Source organism: Anomaloglossus baeobatrachus, chromosome 5, assembly GCF_048569485.1.
Source record: "Anomaloglossus baeobatrachus isolate aAnoBae1 chromosome 5, aAnoBae1.hap1, whole genome shotgun sequence".
NCBI lineage: Eukaryota > Metazoa > Chordata > Amphibia > Anura > Aromobatidae > Anomaloglossus > Anomaloglossus baeobatrachus.
In genome coordinates this window covers 477,731,343-477,749,498 of record NC_134357.1, presented here as the reverse complement: position 1 = coordinate 477,749,498, position 18,156 = coordinate 477,731,343, and the positions used below count along the sequence as shown (strand labels likewise).

The window sequence follows — 18,156 nt, the reverse complement described above, 5'->3', positions numbered from 1 at the left end:
CTGTACTGATCCTGAGTTATATCCTGTATTATACTCCAGAGCTGCACTCACTATTCTGCTGGTGCAGTCACTGTGTACATACATTACATTACTTATCCTGTACTGATCCTGAGTTATATCCTGTATTATACTCCAGAGCTGCACTCACTATTCTGCTGGTGCAGTCACTGTGTACATACATTACATTACTTATCCTGTACTGATCCTGAGTTACCTCCTGTATTATACTCCAGAGCTGCACTCACTATTCTGCTGGTGCAGTCACTGTACACATACATTACATTACTGATCCTGTACTGATCCTGAGTTACCTCCTGTATTATACTCCAGACCTGCACTCACTATTCTGCTGGTGCAGTCACTGTACACATACATTACATTACTGATCCTGTACTGATCCTGAGTTACCTCCTGTATTATACTCCAGAGCTGCACTCACTATTCTGCTGGTGCAGTCACTGTGTACATACATTACATTACTTATCCTGTACTGATCCTGAGTTATATCCTGTATTATACTCCAGAGCTGCACTCACTATTCTGCTGGTGCAGTCACTGTGTACATACATTACATTACTTATCCTGTACTGATCCTGAGTTATATCCTGTATTATACTCCAGAGCTGCACTCACTATTCTGCTGGTGCAGTCACTGTGTACATACATTACATTACTTATCCTGTACTGATCCTGAGTTATATCCTGTATTATACTCCAGAGCTGCACTCACTATTCTGCTGGTGCAGTCACTGTGTACATACATTACATTACTTATCCTGTACTGATCCTGAGTTACCTCCTGTATTATACTCCAGAGCTGCACTCACTATTCTGCTGGTGCAGTCACTGTACACATACATTACATTACTGATCCTGTACTGATCCTGAGTTACCTCCTGTATTATACTCCAGACCTGCACTCACTATTCTGCTGGTGCAGTCACTGTACACATACATTACATTACTGATCCTGTACTGATCCTGAGTTACCTCCTGTATTATACTCCAGACCTGCACTCACTGTTCTGCTGGTGCAGTCACTGTACACATACATTACATTACTGATCCTGTACTGATCCTGAGTTACCTCCTGTATTATACTCCAGAGCTGCACTCACTATTCTGCTGGTGCAGTCACTGTGTACATACATTACATTACTTATCCTGTACTGATCCTGAGTTATATCCTGTATTATACTCCAGAGCTGCACTCACTATTCTGCTGGTGCAGTCACTGTGTACATACATTACATTACTTATCCTGTACTGATCCTGAGTTATATCCTGTATTATACTCCAGAGCTGCACTCACTATTCTGCTGGTGCAGTCACTGTGTACATACATTACATTACTTATCCTGTACTGATCCTGAGTTACCTCCTGTATTATACTCCAGAGCTGCACTCACTATTCTGCTGGTGCAGTCACTGTACACATACATTACATTACTGATCCTGTACTGATCCTGAGTTACCTCCTGTATTATACTCCAGAGCTGCACTCACTATTCTGCTGGTGCAGTCACTGTGTACATACATTACATTACTTATCCTGTACTGATCCTGAGTTATATCCTGTATTATACTCCAGAGCTGCACTCACTATTCTGCTGGTGCAGTCACTGTGTACATACATTACATTACTTATCCTGTACTGATCCTGAGTTATATCCTGTATTATACTCCAGAGCTGCACTCACTATTCTGCTGGTGCAGTCACTGTGTACATACATTACATTACTTATCCTGTACTGATCCTGAGTTATATCCTGTATTATACTCCAGAGCTGCACTCACTATTCTGCTGGTGCAGTCACTGTGTACATACATTACATTACTTATCCTGTACTGATCCTGAGTTACCTCCTGTATTATACTCCAGAGCTGCACTCACTATTCTGCTGGTGCAGTCACTGTACACATACATTACATTACTGATCCTGTACTGATCCTGAGTTACCTCCTGTATTATACTCCAGACCTGCACTCACTATTCTGCTGGTGCAGTCACTGTACACATACATTACATTACTGATCCTGTACTGATCCTGAGTTACCTCCTGTATTATACTCCAGACCTGCACTCACTGTTCTGCTGGTGCAGTCACTGTGCACATAGTACTGATATCTATGTGTTGCTATTAGCTGTAATGGCCCTGTCTGTGAGCAGTGATGTCGGGTGTAGCACCCGCTCTTCGTGTGGCTTTCCCAATCCCTAGTTCACTGGATACACTGAACTGAAGTGACGTCTGTCTCCTGGTGGGCGGGGCGTCCAGACCCGTGTCTGGTGGGCGTGTCTTCTCGTCCTGTGACTTGAGGGCGTGTCTTCTCAGTCCTGTGACTTGTGGGCGTGGTTTCCCGTCCAGGAAGCGCTCGGTGCAGACGGTCGTAGCATGGAGAGCGGGGTGTACGGGGCGGCCAAGGCCGGGGGCAGCTTCAACCTGCAGGATTTCCTCAGACGTCCAGAGACCATCCTGAGGGTGCTCAGCGCTGTGAGTACCGGCCGCAGACGCCATGTCACGTGACGTGCCGAGTTCTTCAGGGGGATATACAAGCTGTGCACCTGCTGGGGGCGGGGGAGGCACAGGTTACAGCTTTACTTTAGTCAGGACCTGTGTATATGATGAGTAGGGTATTAAGACCGCATTGCCTGGACGGTTAGTCACTGCAGGGCATGCTGGGAGCAGTAGTCGGCAGCTGGGGCTCTGCAGGGGCATGCTGGGAGCAGTAGTCAGCAGCTGGGGCTCTGCAGGGCATGCTGGGAGCAGTAGTTGGCAGCTGGGGCTCTGCAGGGGCATGCTGGGAGCAGTAGCCGGCAGCTGGGGCTCTGCAGGGCATGCTGGGAGCAGTAGCCGGCAGCTGGGGCTCTGCAGGGCATGCTGGGAGCAGTAGTTGGCAGCTGGGGCTCTGCAGGGCATGCTGGGAGCAGTAGTCGGCAGCTGGGGCTCTGCAGGGGCATGCTGGGAGCAGTAGTTGGCAGCTGGGGCTCTGCAGGGGCATGCTGGGAGCAGTAGTCGGCAGCTGGGGCTCTGCAGGGGCATGCTGGGAGCAGTAGTCAGCAGCTGGGGCTCTGCAGGGGCATGCTGGGAGCAGTAGTCAGCAGCTGGGGCTCTGCAGGGCATGCTGGGAGCAGTAGTCAGCAGCTGGGGCTCTGCAGGGCATGCTGGGAGCAGTAGTCGGCAGCTGGGGCTCTGCAGGGGCATGCTGGGAGCAGTAGTCGGCAGCTGGGGCTCTGCAGGGGCATGCTGGGAGCAGTAGTCGGCAGCTGGGGCTCTGCAGGGGCATGCTGGGAGCAGTAGTCGGCAGCTGGGGCTCTGCAGGGGCATGCTGGGAGCAGTAGTCGGCAGCTGGGGCTCTGCAGGGCATGCTGGGAGCAGTAGTCGGCAGCTGGGGCTCTGCAGGGCATGCTGGGAGCAGTAGTCAGCAGCTGGGGCTCTGCAGGGCATGCTGGGAGCAGTAGTCGGCAGCTGGGGCTCTGCAGGGCATTCTGGGAGCAGTAGTCAGCAGCTGGGGCTCTGCAGGGCATGCTGGGAGCAGTAGTCGGCAGCTGGGGCTCTGCAGGGCATGCTGGGAGCAGTAGTCGGCAGCTGGAGCTCTGCAGGGGCATGCTGGGAGCAGTAGCCGGCAGCTGGGGCTCTGCAGGGGCATGCTGGGAGCAGTAGTCGGCAGCTGGGGCTCTGCAGGGGCATGCTGGGAGCAGTAGTCGGCAGCTGGGGCTCTGCAGGGGCATGCTGGGAGCAGTAGTCGGCAGCTGGGGCTCTGCAGGGGCATGCTGGGAGCAGTAGTCGGCAGCTGGGGCTCTGCAGGGGCATGCTGGGAGCAGTAGTCGGCAGCTGGGGCTCTGCAGGGGCATGCTGGGAGCAGTAGTCGGCAGCTGGGGCTCTGCAGGGGCATGCTGGGAGCAGTAGTCGGCAGCTGGGGCTCTGCAGGGGCATGCTGGGAGCAGTAGTCGGCAGCTGGGGCTCTGCAGGGGCATGCTGGGAGCAGTAGTCGGCAGCTGGGGCTCTGCAGGGGCATGCTGGGAGCAGTAGTCGGCAGCTGGGGCTCTGCAGGGGCATGCTGGGAGCAGTAGTCGGCAGCTGGGGCTCTGCAGGGGCATGCTGGGAGCAGTAGTGTCTTGGAGTATTAAATTTAACTTAAAGGAAATCCGTCACCAGTTTTTGCCACCTAATCTGAGAGCAGCATAATATAGGGGCAGAGATCCTGATTCCGGCGATCTCTTACTGGGCTGCTTACTGTAGTTTTGATCACTGATTAATCAACAGGAGATTATCATTACAGGACTACTTGGCGTGCTGCAGGTAGTCCAGCATATTCATGAGCTCTGTATAACTGCTAGATCTGCAGCAGAGAAAACATTGATTGTATCAGAATGACAGCAAACAGCTCAGTAAGTGACACATCGCTGGAATCAGGGTCTCTGTCTCTACATTATGCTGCTCTCAGACGGGGGAGCAAAACCTGGTGACAGATTCCCTTTTAAGCCGGAGCTTCCTGGATCTATATGATGGATGAAAGCTAGGGTTTTATTAACTGCTTGTTTTCTATAGGGCATGCTGGGAGTTGTAGCTCACCATTGAGACTTTTCAGCACGCTGTGAGTTCTAGTCTATTGTGCAGGGCTCTTTGGCACGCTGGAGGTTGTAGTCCACTGTGGAGATTGGTTGGCTTGCTGGGTAGTCTGCTGCGGGGGCTCTGTAGGGGGTTGTTTTCCGCTGCGGGGGCTCTGTAGGGGGTTGTTTTCCGCTGCGGGGGCTTTGTTGGGAGGTTGTTCCGCTGCGGGGGCTTTGTTGGGGGGTTGGGTTCCGCCGCGGGGGCTCTGTAGGGGGTTGGGTTCCGCCGCGGGGGCTCTGTAGGGGGTTGGGTTCCGCCGCGGGGGCTCTGTAGGGGGTTGGGTCCCGCCGCGGGGGCTCTGTAGGGGGTTGGGTCCCGCCGCGGGGGCTCTGTTTCGGGGTTGGGTCCCGCCGCGGGGGCTCTGTTTCGGGGTTGGGTCCCGCCGCGGGGGCTCTGTTTCGGGGTTGGGTCCCGCCGCGGGGGCTCTGTTTCGGGGTTGGGTCCCGCCGCGGGGGCTCTGTTTCGGGGTTGGGTCCCGCCGCGGGGGCTCTGTTTCGGGGTTGGGTCCCGCCGCGGGGGCTCTGTTTCGGGGTTGGGTCCCGCCGCGGGGGCTCTGTTTCGGGGTTGGGTCCCGCCGCGGGGGCTCTGTTTCGGGGTTGGGTCCCGCCGCGGGGGCTCTGTTGGGGGGGGTGGTTGGGTCCCGCCGAGGGGGCTCTGTTGGGGGGGGGTGGTTGGGTTCCGCCGAGGGGGCTCTGTTGGGGGGGGTGGTTGGGTTCCGCCGAGGGGGCTCTGTTGGGGGGAGGTGGTTGGGTTCCGCCGAGGGGGCTCTGTTGGGGGGGGGTGGTTGGGTTCCGCCGAGGGGGCTCTGTTGGGGGGGGGTGGTTGGGTTCCGCCGAGGGGGCTCTGTTGGGGGGGGGTGGTTGGGTTCCGCCGAGGGGGCTCTGTTGGGGGGGGGTGGTTGGGTTCCGCCGAGGGGGCTCTGTTGGGGGTGGGGTGTTGGGTTCCGCCGCGGGGGCTGGGAACATCCAGTGCGCCTAAGCTGGTTGCTTCTATACAGTAAGTGTCTCTGAGGGGCTCATTCCTGGGGGTCACATGATCTCCAAGCCGACCCCTCGCTGATGGCAACTTTAGTCACATGACCAAAGAAATAAGCTGTGTTGTGGGCGTCCTGCCTGGCAGTGCCCTGAGGTCATGTGACCCGCTCCTCGTCTCGCCCCCGGTCCAGGCCTTCATGACAAATTGTTGACGTTTCTCCCATCAGATCCTTCTATTTGCAGTCCACACCCTGATAGTGGAGCCATCTCCTAGTCTGCACTTTTTATTTCTAGTTTTTTTTACATTTCTGCTCAGTGACTGATAAAGGGGCGTTAAAACTTTTGCAACGGTGTCTAGGTGACTCGGACGAGGTCTGCCAGGCCGGTGTAAATATCCTCCGCCGTATGGCACCGACCGCTCGGAATAGAACAATAGACCCAGGCGCCACCTCCGCCTCTGGGTTAATAAATAACGATTCAGAATCTCGATCTATGGGAAGGACGGGGTTAATTAAACGTTTCCATCCTGGGTGGAGAATCAGGAGGATGTCCTATTAACCCCTTGTGTTCTGTAGGATATGGCAATGTTAACCCTGCGTGAGCTGGAATCAGCTGACTCCCTCTGAGTCATATGCTGGGATTATCCTCATGGTCACATGCGCCCCCCCATCCCTCCTCCCCGCCCGTGATCAGGGGGCACGTGGGGTCTGTTTACAGGGGATGATACGAGAGATCTGGGGGGAGGGTGACGCACTCGTTCACTGGTGGGGCAGATCCGGTTCTGCAGCCTAATCCGGGCCAACAAGAAGGGTGACGTGTGGCTCCGCGGCCCCGAGTCCCCCCGGACATCACCGGACAAGACGCCAGTAATCTGGGTTTTTCTCTTTTGTAAACACGTTTTACATTTTTTTGTTCTTTGAGGTGCAGCACGCGCCCCGTCACCTCCCGAAATGTGTGGGACCTTTCACTAAGTTGTGGTGGTTTTGTTTTATTTTCTTTACTTTTTCCAATGTTACATTTTTGATAAAAAAAACCCCCCTAATTCTGAAGGTATATTGTCATTTCTTTTGTGTTTGTATGCGGAAATAGGATGTGGAGGGGGAGATCAGTGCGGGTTTTGCTATAGAGTTCAGTTTTGGAAATTAACTCTTTCATGACTGCAGTTTTGATGTCCTCATCCAGTTACAGGAACCTGTGCAGCCCCTCCATGGACGCCAAGGGAGCTGGGCCACCAACTTGTGCAGGATCTTGGATGACGCGGGTGCTGGGCCCCCTGGCTGTGCAGAGTCTTGGATAATGTGGGTACTGGCCTGCCCCGTTGTGCAGGGTCTTGGATGATGGGCTGCCTGGTTGTGCAGGGTCCCAGATGCCGTAGGTGCTGGGCTGCCCGATGTGCGGGGTCCCAGATGACGTAGGTTCTGGGCTGCCCGATGTGCGGGGTCCCAGATGACGTAGGTGCTGGGCTGCCCGATGTGCGGGGTCCCAGATGACGTAGGTGCTGGGCTGCCCGATGTGCGGGGCCCCAAATGACTTAGGTGCTGGGCTGCCCGATGTGGAGGCCTCAGATGACGAAGGTGCTGGGCTGCCCGATGTGCGGGGCCTCAGATGACGTAGGTGCTGGGCTGCCCGATGTGCGGGGCCTCAGATGACGTAGGTGCTGGGCTGCCCGATGTGGGGGCCTCAGATGACGAAGGTGCTGGGCTGCCCGATGTGGGGGCCTCAGATGACGAAGGTGCTGGGCTGCCCGATGTGGGGGCCTCAGATGACGAAGGTGCTGGGCTGCCCGATGTGGGGGCCTCAGATGACGAAGGTGCTGTGCAGCCCGATTGTGCACACTCTCAGACGATGTGGATGCTGTGCTACCCAATTGTGCAGGGTCTCGGCTGACGCGGGTGCTAGCTTGCTTGTGTGGGGTCTCGGCTGACGCGGGTGCTAGCTTGCTTGTGTGGGGTCTCGGCTGACGCGGGTGCTAGCTTGCTTGTGTGGGGTCTCGGCTGACGCGGGTGCTAGCTTGCTTGTGTGGGGTCTCGGCTGATGCGGGTGCTAGCTTGCTTGTGTGGGGTCTCGGCTGACGCGGGTGCTAGCTTGCTTGTGTGGGGTCTCGGCTGACGCGGGTGCTAGCTTGCTTGTGTGGGGTCTCGGCTGACGCGGGTGCTAGCTTGCTTGTGTGGGGTCTCGGCTGACGCGGGTGCTAGCTTGCTTGTGTGGGGTCTCGGCTGACGCGGGTGCTAGCTTGCTTGTGTGGGGTCTCGGCTGACGCGGGTGCTAGCTTGCTTGTGTGGGGTCTCGGCTGACGCGGGTGCTAGCTTGCTTGTGTGGGGTCTCGGCTGACGCGGGTGCTAGCTTGCTTGTGTGGGCCTAGTTGTCCAATGTCTTGGATGACGTGGGTGCTCAGCTTAGTTGTGCATAGTCTTGGATGATGCGGGTGCTGGGCCACAAGGTAGTGCCAGGTCTCATATGATGCGTGTGCTGGGTTTAGTTGTGCAAGGCCTCAGATGTAGAGGGTGCTGGGCCTTATTGTGCAGGGTCTTGGATGATGCGGGTGCTGGGACTGGTTGTGCAGCATCTCGTATGAAATGGGTGCTGGGCCCAGTTGTGTAGGGTCTTGTATGATGTGGGTGCTGGGCCCGGTTGTGTAATATCTTGAATGACGCGGGTGCTGGGCCCGGTTGTGCAATGTCTTGTATGATGTAGGTGCTGGGCATGGTTGCGAAGAGTCTCGGATGACGTGGTTGCTGTTCCCGGTTCTGAAGGGTCTCGGATGACTTGGATACTGGGCCGCCCGGTTGTGCAATGTCTTGGATGATGCGGGTTCTGGACCCGGGTGTGCAGAGTCTATGATGACGTGGGTGCTGGGCCACCCGGTGGTGCAGGATCTTGGACCACACAGTCCCGCAGAGGCTTGGATGGCACAGAAGCTTATCATCCCCATTCCGGTTGCATGACCTGGCCACGTGGTCCCCAAGTAACGGGAGCAGAGAAAAGCAATAATTCCCCTTAAATCCTCCTATATTAATGGTTTTCATCCTGTGGCTCACTAACTAATGTGAAACTACAACTCCCAGCAACTGGATCTTCATAGACTGGAGTCTGTTACTTTTACTCACACAGTACCTATGTCAGTGCCCCCTCACACCGGTCCTCTTTTGTTGCCCGTGGTCCTAGTGTAATGCAGATATTAGTGTCATACACAGTACTGTTCCCATACATAGAGATACAGGGCGTAAAATGCGTCAGTGCCTCATCCTGTTATATTCTATAGACTGGAACTTTGTGTCACCGGCAGCGCTCAGTGAGTCCAGGACCGGTATAAGGGTATGTGCGCACGTTGCTTTTTACCTGCTTTTTACCTGCTTTTTTGCTGCTTTTTCTTCTGCGCTGTTTAATGCCAAAATGGATGTGTTCTTCTATTCAAGCAAAGTCTATGGGAATTTGGGTTTCTTGTTCACACTATGTTGTTCAAAATGCTGCCTTTTTGTGGCAGAACTTTGGTCAAAAACTCAGCTCTGCAGTGCAAAACCCAAATGGCAAAAACAATTGACATGTTGCTTCTTTGAAAAGCTGAGTTTTTGACAAAAGTTCTGCCACAAAAAGGCAGCATTTTGAACAACATAGTGTGAACAAGAAACCCAAATTCCCATAGACTTTGCTTGAATAGAAGAACGCATCCATTTTGGCATTAAACAGCGCAGAAGAAAAAGCAGCAAAAAAGCAGGTAAAAAGCAGGTAAAAAGCACCGTGCGCACATACCCTAAACGCTGCAGTTGAAAAAGCATCAAAAAAGCAGGTAAAAAGCAGGTAAAAAGCAGGTAAAAAGCAACGTGCGGACATAGCCTAACTGGTGGAGGCCGGCGACCTTTGTCCTGCTCCGCTGCTGGAGGTCTGCAGCAGTGTGATGAGGGTGGTGTGCTCTGCTGTTTCCTCCATATGGATTTATTACCCTGTCTTGTGGGAAAGACAAACTGAGAACAGAGCAATCCCATAATTATAACATGTGACAACAGGTTTCCAGGATACTACGTGGATGAAACGCCGCTGATCAGCAGGGATGGGAGGGGGGGGGGGTGCAGGCGCGCTGCAGTACCTGGCACCATGACGTATGGAAGTGTGCCGCCCGATACTGCCTCAGTCACTGAGAGTGCACCTTGCTATTCTCACATTGTATGGTGACATTATTTGGGCATCCAATTACTTTTATGTGGTAATACATGTGTCCTCCATGAATCACCTGATAAAATAGTCGTCCTCATCATGCTGTTCACAATTTGATATCATGAGACCAAGACGACACCTAACAATTGATCAGCAGCACCTCTCCGTTGTGAGACTTCAAGCAGGATGTTCTCAGACGGAAGTGGCTACTGAGCTTAGTGTCATCAGCATATTGCAACAGAGATACAGAGAGACTGGAACAGTCACAGAAAGAGTGGGGCAACACGGGGATTACTGCGATCCCCTCACAGGACACTCTGCTCACGCTGGCAGTACAGCAGAGCCGAGTGTCATGTGAGTGTCCATGCGACTGAGGTCTGATCGTGCGAGCGGACCTCAGCTGCGGGGGAGGGCCGGCGCTGAGGAGGGAGGGATTTATCTCCCTCTCTCCTCCGTTGCTGGCTATTGCCATTCTCGCACCGCAGTGGCAGTACACCGGTGTACCGCGAGTGCAGTGCGATTTCTCTCTCGCCCCTTACACTTGAATGGGTGCGAGAGAAAGAGTCTCAGCTTACAATCGCAGCATGCTGCGATAGTTTTCTTGGTCCGATTAGGGCTGAGAAAATAATCGCTCATGTGCGCTGGCACACAGGCATGAAAATCGGTCCGAGTAGAATGCGATTTATTTATTTTTTTATCGCACTCCACTCGCACCGATTTTCATGCTGTGTGGCTTAGACCAAAGACATAAAGTGGACGTTCGTCGGCCACATCCCAAACTGACGGCCGCTTCATTGTGAACAATGCCCTTTGGAACCGGATGATGAGTGCCACACAACTCCAGGCACATTTAAGGAAGGTGAGAGGCTCCAAAGTGTCATGTCGGACTATTCAAAACCATTTATATCAGCGTGAAAGACCACCTACAAGGGTACCTGACCGCATCACCAGGCGCCATCTACGCAGGATGAGGGACCAGTGGGCCTCAGTGCTGTTTACTGAAGAAAGTCTGTTCACGCTGAGCAGAAATGATGGCCGCCAACGATATTGGAGCTTTCAAGGAGAAGCGTTATGCATCAGCTACTGTTGTCACCAGTAGGGATGAGTGAACCCAAACTGTAAAGTTTAAGGTTCATACCGGACACCTAATGTCTGGTGCTCAAATCTCAAAGTCCGTGGTCGAGTTTGGATGTTCGGATTCTGAATAAAGTTGGTTGAAAAGCTGTAGCGCATCTAATCAACAAGTTTTTTGGCTGTGGGCGCTTCTGAAGCCATCACAACCATACCAAGTATTGGCATAGTTGTGACTGGCCACACCACCACATGACCCGGGCTGTATAACTACATGAAAGAGACGCCTAGATTCATCTTTGACTCCCAGGTCACTGCTGGGAAGTAAGAAAATGAAATAATTGAAGTACCCCTACTTTTGATGACCAGCCAAGGTAAAAGATACCTGGGGGCTGGTATTATCAGGGTGGGAAGGCCCGTCGTTATTGAGCCCTTTACAGCATAAAACTATCAGCCTGCAGCCGCCTCAGAATTGGGCATCACATTAATTGCAGCAATACTGTGGCTTGGCCCTGCTCTTCCCAATTGCCCTGGTGCTGTGGCAATTGGGGTAATTTTTTTTTTTTCGGGTTGATATCCGCTTGTATCAAGGCCAGAGAATAGTAATGGAGAGGTGGTCTATCAGACAATAATTTACTTGAATAAAGACTTCCAAACCCCCCCCCCCTCCGCCACTCCCCTCCCCTTCCCCTACATTATCCCTTGTTGCCCAGCCCAATTTATTTTTAAAAATCCATGAAGATCTGAAGCAATCTATTATGTTCTGATTCCACAATGTCTCCCGAATCCGTACTCCAACCTATGGAGCCTCGTTCAGAGAATTAGACTCCATAGGTCACTCCCAGTCAGCGCCAGACTTGGAACTTCTCAGGAATGGTGACATTGGTAACTCGGTGACGTCACCGCGAGTGAGAAGCTCCGGGTCTGATGCTGATCGGGAGTGACCTATGGAGTCTAATTCTCTGAACAAGGCTCCATAGGTTTGAGTACGGATTCGGGAGACATTGTGGAACCAGTGGATTACTTCGGATCTTCATGTTGTTTTTTTTTTTAATTTAATTTATTTATTTTTTTTTTAAATGAATTGGTGAACGAGGGATAGTGTGTGATTTTTTTTTTTTTCTGTGTGTGTTTCTTAACTTTAATCTCACTGGTTTAGTAATGGGGCTGTCTGATAGATGCCTCTAGATTACTAATCCCTGAGCTTGATGTCAGCTGACATTGTGCAATGTCAAGTAATTCTTTTTCTAATTTATGTATTTTTTTTTTTTTTTTTTACGCTCCATGTCTTCCTAGGGCCTAATTTCCTATTAATCTGTCCTCATGATAACACTTCCTGTGGTGCTATGACAGGTCATTGTATGAATCCACATCGCAATACCATTGACTGGATCTGGTATATATGAGTGAGGGGAGGTTCACAGCTTCATTTTTTTTTTTTGTTTTTCTGTTCTTTCTTCATCAGATCTTTGCGCTCATCGTCTTCGCCTGCATTCTGACGGACGGCTATGTGAATAAACCAGATCAGAGCACGCTCGTCTGCATCTTTAACGAGAACATGGATGCCTGTCACTACGGCATAGGGATCGGGGTCCTGGCCTTCCTCGGAGCTCTTACCTTCCTCGGGTTGGACGTCTACTTCCCCACACTCAGCAACGTCAGCACTCGGAAGTACATTGTGATCTCAGACCTGGGCTTCGCGGGTAAGTAAATTTGCGCCGCGGTTTCTGCTGTTTAACCCTTTTAATGCTGCTGTAGATTTCTGTCCGTGGTATTTAAATAGTGCAATCGGTCCATAGCCCAACCCCATCCACCCCATGACGTGAACGCTGGGGGGTGCATACTAAAGTTTACCATCCTCGCCATCTCAGCTTCATAGAGCAGTACTTGCAATATATAGTCCAAGAAATCAGACGATCGCAGGTTCCAGTCCCTCAAGAAGACTAAGAAAAAACAGAATTTTGCCTGGTAGGGAAGGGGTTAAAATATCTTATTCTTCTAGTACCACTGGTCGCCACTAGAGGGAGTTTGCTTAATAAAAATGGCTTTTATGAATCTGCGTTCTTTGGGCTCCCTCTAGTGGCGGATGTTGGAACAGCAATCATGATTTATTATTTTTGCTGATTTAGGCTGCTTTCACACTAAGTTTTTTTTAACATGAGTCATGAACGTTTTTTTTTGCTGTAAGGCTATGTGCGCACGTTGCGTACAGTTCACTGCAGAAATTTCTGCAGCGATCTGAAGAGCACATGTGCGCTTTAAATCGCTGCAGGAATGTCCGTAGTGAAACCGTTTCCATGCGCTCTGCCTGCAGCTCCTGCCATAGACAGAGCAGGAGCTGCCGGCAAAGCGCACGGAAGAAGTGACATGTCACTTCTTTTTGCGCAGCGCTTCGGCGGTAGCCGAAGCGCTGCGCTCTAAAACGCCACGTGCGCACGGCCCCTGCACAATCTCCATAGACTGTGCAGGGGACGCAGGACGCATGCAGTTACGCTGCGCTACAAAGCGCAGCGTAACTGCATGTATTTACGCAACGTGCGCACATAGCCTTTAAAGCGGATCCTGCTTTACAGCAAAAAAAAAACGTTTATGCATGTTATTTTTCAGGATCCTGTCACTTTAAGTTTATGGGCGGGCATTGGAGTCATGTGATCGGGAGTCAGTGGAACTGAACGTGATAGAAGCCGGCTATGACAGCTGCAGAGGCTCGTAACCAAGGTAAACATCGGGTAACTTGCTTGGATACCTGATATTTACCTTGGTTACGAGCATCTGCAGCTGCTAGGAGCCGGGCTGCCTGCTCCCTGCACACATAACCAAGATAAACATCGGGTAACTAAGAGCGCTTTGCTTGGTTACCCGATATTTATCTTGGTTACGAGTGTCTGCAGCTCTCAGGCGGGGGAGAGAGAGAGAGAGACAGAGGGGGAGGGGGAGAGAGACAGAGGGGGAGGGGGAGAGAGAGGGACTGATCATCCGAGGCTGGTTTCTGGGCATGCTCAGTAGAGCAAGCAGGATCCTGTCTATCAGCATGCCAGCGTTCACATGCGTTTGCGTGCAGTATAGTCAGGATCCAGCAATTTGCAGTATTTGGACGCAGCTCAAAAAACGCTACAAGTAGCGTTTTTGAAAAATGTTAAAAAAACTGCAAGTCGCTGGATCCTCACTATAACGCACGGAAACGCAGGTGAACGCATGTTACGCGAGTCCATTGCAAACGCATTGAAATGAAAACGCATTTGCACTGGATCCGTTTTTGCGTTAAAAAACGTTCAGGACGCATGTTAAAAAAACGTAGTGTGAAAGCAGCCTTAAGCGGCGCCCAAGAATTATTATTGCTACGGTGTTTGTTTTTTGTTTTAACCCATGATTAGGTTATCCTGATTTCAAATAAATAAATTGAAATATTAAAACAAAAATTAATAATGTTGTTTCAAAGATTACCAGGCCTGCATTTGGAGAAATTGCCCTAATGTTGTATTCTACATTTTGTTTTTTCAGGCCTCTGGTGTTTCCTGTGGTTTGTGGGGTTCTGCTTCTTGGCCAATCAGTGGGCGTCCACAACAGATCCTAAATTAACTCTTACGGGGGCTGATAACGCGCGGGCGGCCATCGCCTTCAGCTTCTTCTCCATCCTGTCCTGGGTAAGTCTCCACTCACTCTCCATACGTAGCTGAATCCTAAACAGATGCTTCAACAGAATTGTGCTGCTTAATTTCTGCTGTCTGAGATTGAAAGCAGCATTTAAATGGTTAAACAGCAGCAATCGGAGCACTCTCTGGTCGTTGCGGTTAGTAGATGGTGGGTGGAGCGTCTCTGCTCCATGACATAGAAAAACATTGGGAAGGTCCTGCTCTTACTCTACAGTGATCGTATAGCTGCAGGCGTGGGGATCCGACGGACAGACACAGCCAGAGTCCCCATAGAGAAGGCAGAGACAATTTATTACCATCTCTGCCTTCTTTATCGCTGTATAGACGGTGCCAAACAAGCGCTGATGGCGCTTCCTCCCCCATACACAGAGGTCATGTGATTACTGTATGAAGTAAGAGAGCAGGAGACCCCGTCGGCTCTGCTGTGCAGTTAGGAGGCTGCTTTTCTACGGTCATTGCAACGAGGCCCTGTTCCAGGTTTTCATGGGGCTCTGCACAATAGATTCCCAGTGGGCCCCTTTACTCCATACCATGATTCATGATTAGAATATAGAGATTGTGGTATGTATCTATGTATATTTTCTCAATTATTGAATGTTCTCAGTGAGAGGAACAAAATTATAATCTTGTGATACTTTTTAATGGCTAACTAAAATAAAATAAGGTGATGATATTTTATTTTAGTTAGCCATTAAAAGGTATCACAAGATTATAATTCTGTTCCTCTCACTGAGAACATTCAATAATTTTTCACCTGGCTAACACGGTACCAAACCTTTTCACCTATATTTTCTCACTCACACTCTCTCTCGTCCGGCTTATTACTATTCATAAGCCGGGAGCAGTCAGGACGCTGCACCCATTACATACAACAGAGACACAGCGCATGGGTGAGGAGGCGGGGGTACAGTCACCCAGGCCCCATACATCATAAAGGGCTGGGGACACTATCTGGCAAACAATGTTGACTGTGTCCCCGACAGCGAGTGGGCAGTGGGGTCTACAGTCAGGACCGGCGTCACCACCCGGCGCACCCGGGCAAATTCCAGGGCCGTGGACAAACAGGGGGGGTTTGTCCACGGCCCTGGCATTTGCCCAGGTGTGCCAAGTGGTGACGCTGGCCCTGACTGTAGCTAATAACCAGCCCCAGTTACAGAGGAAGTAAGGTAAAAATATTTTAATATTTCAATGCCTTCCTAATATCTTTTTGATCTTATACGAGGAACAAGGTGTAAAATAAATGAGAAAAAAAATTAAAATATAACAGGTGAAAAAACCCCACAAAACTCTGTCAATCGAAATTGCTGTTACTTGTTACTGTTACTTCATGGAGACAGACACTTTGTAGCTATGAGCTCAAAATGTGCTGCAGACTTGCAATGCTCTGCAGCACGTTATCCCTCCTGGCGGTTGAATAGCACCCTGAGGTCGATGGGGAGTTCTGCTCTTGGGAGAGGTGGATTTTTAGGAGTTCTCATTCTGTCTTAAAGGGGCAGTTCTGCTCTCGCTCCCCCCTTGCCGCGTTGGTAGCACTGATCCCTTGCTGTCTTTACAGTTCCCTCTGGCGAGCATGGCCTTTAAGAAGTACAGGATGGGAGTGGAAGACTTCAACACCAGCTACATGGATCCCAACTTGTCCCCCGCGTCGCCTTACTCCAGCTACCCGGACGCCGTCAGCGACAACTACCAGCGGCCGCCGTTCACACAAAGCCCAGAGACAGACGACGGCTACAAGCCGCCGACATACTGAGCCGCCCTGGCCTCAGAGCTGTATAGACTCAGAGTCACCGGAGGCCACGGTCGCCGACTGTCAGCTCTACGGCTTCGTAAGCCTGGCTATGCTCCTCCGCTTCCCAAGTGCCTTATCCAGTGCCGCCAGCAGACAGACGCGAGGTCCTCGCCACGTCAAGGGGCGCCAATAGCGTCTCATCGCCGCCGCCGCCATATGTTTGTAATTTTTATAGTCTGTTATATTGTAGATTTTTTTTCGCCTCACTCCAAACCAGACTTGGAGGGTCACCGGGTGGTGACCTAGGATCAGTCACTGGATATTTAAGATTTGGGTGCACACAGCTTTATTATGGGTGCCATTAACACCTTCTGAGCTCTGATTTCTAAGTTAACCTAAACTCAGTTGTGCCATCTGGTGGACCTCGTGATTACCAAGGGGGTTTACCGCTTCCTTAAATAGGAGGGGGTTTTGGTTTGGATGGTCCCATTTCAGATTGCAGGGCTAAGTTAATACGCTGTTAGCACAGAATGAGCACCTGTAGTCACCACCGGGGGGCAGGCTTGAGCCTTCAGGTTCACTAAAAGGAGCTATCCAGTGCCTTCAGTATTGACATATGTTTGCCAGGGATCATGCACACCCATCACAATTGTGCATGCATCCTATTAGAATTATTAGGTCGGTATACAATAGACTGATGAACGCCATGTTCTGTGTAAAACAAATGAGCCCTTTTAAGAGGGGTGCCCAGAATTGAAAACACATGGCTGGCATTACAATTCAGCTGCTGTCACGTTAATACACAACACTTATTGTAAGAAAGCCCTTTTTTCATTTTTTTTTTTGTTTGTAAGTGCCACTTAATTCTAGGCAAGAGTTAGACATCTAGCTGAAAAGGACTGTTGAGCAGACTCCTCCTCTTCAGCATTACTGAGGACACGCCCTCTTTTTAATTGGCTGAGTGCAGCTAACAACTTGCAAAGCTCCTCCTCTAGGTCATTTCCAGTTGGATGCCAGGCACAGTAATGTTTGGTTCTCCTAGTGGCACTGACACAGGTATATGAATGACTGAGGATCATTTTGATGGCGTAACATTATAGAGATCCCGTTTAGCTTACGGTATTGGTGCGGTGATGGTTTTTTGTTTTTTTTTTGTTTGAAATGTCTCCTTTATGGCACATTTGTGTATTATTATATATTCCCTTTTATTTTTTTTTTTATTTTAAACCTGCCAAACTTTATGGCCTTCAGCTTTATTCACTAGTTTCAAGCAGTTTGGACACTGAAGATATGGAAAAATCTCGCCAATGTCAACCCTCCCCCCATAGGTCCTTATAATAAATGTTTTTCTTTTTTATACAACCACTGCCTTACACATTGTGCCAAACTGTTACTAAGGGCAGAAGTCTAAGCTCGTCGCCTGCCCCATGATAGCGTGACAGCGTTGACTGCCAGTTGCTACCATGGGTGGCTGCATCCAGCAATCGGAGACGTCTTTAGCTCACGGTGGGGGGAGGGGGCAATCTTTCTGGTGCTGGGATAAATGAAGCATTTTGCTGTGTCACTTTTGCACAGGTTTGAATTTCAATAAAGATTTTTATCACCAAAGTGACGTTGCCCCCTGCTGTCTGACATGTCTAATGTTTTTCTCCCGTCCAAGTAGCAGTAGAAAAAAAAATTCAAAAGGATACTTGCATCAGAATTTGTTCCTTTTATGCGTTCCCCCCTCCCCCCCAAAAATAAGACAGGGTCTTATATTATCTTTTGCTCTAAAGAATATGCTGGGGCAAATTTTCAGGGGATGTCTTATATTTTCCCATGAACAACATCAACAAAAAAATAATCTACATTTATGCAAATGTAATCCTGTCATCACATTCTGGAACATTTTGTGTTAATTCCATTAGGCTGCTTTCACACTACGTCTTTTTAACATGCGTCCTGAACGTTTTTTTAACGCAAAA

At 50.7% G+C, this 18,156-nt stretch overlaps 1 protein-coding gene across 1 annotated transcript; it reads left to right on the top strand.

Annotated features, from left to right (window-relative positions):
* The first annotated feature begins 2,338 nt into the window (after nucleotides 1-2,338).
* Nucleotides 2,339-17,813, top strand: SYNGR2 (synaptogyrin 2). The gene is made up of 4 exons (XM_075350666.1): nucleotides 2,339-2,492; nucleotides 12,276-12,513; nucleotides 14,312-14,454; nucleotides 16,019-17,813. Exons 1-4 carry the CDS (start codon nucleotides 2,394-2,396, stop codon nucleotides 16,211-16,213), a joined length of 675 nt encoding a protein of 224 aa, XP_075206781.1. The 5' UTR covers nucleotides 2,339-2,393; the 3' UTR covers nucleotides 16,214-17,813.
* Nucleotides 17,814-18,156: the final 343 nt, after the last annotated feature.

Bases quoted from the DNA above. Each gene is read 5' to 3' on its own strand.
- SYNGR2 (XM_075350666.1), top strand. From the start codon at position 2,394: ATGGAGAGCGGGGTGTACGGGGCGGCCAAGGCCGGGGGCAGCTTCAAC. The intron at 12,514-14,311 runs GTAAGTAAATTT...TTGTTTTTTCAG, and splicing joins CTCAGACCTGGGCTTCGCGG to GCCTCTGGTGTTTCCTGTGG. The intron at 14,455-16,018 runs GTAAGTCTCCAC...CTGTCTTTACAG, and splicing joins TCTTCTCCATCCTGTCCTGG to TTCCCTCTGGCGAGCATGGC.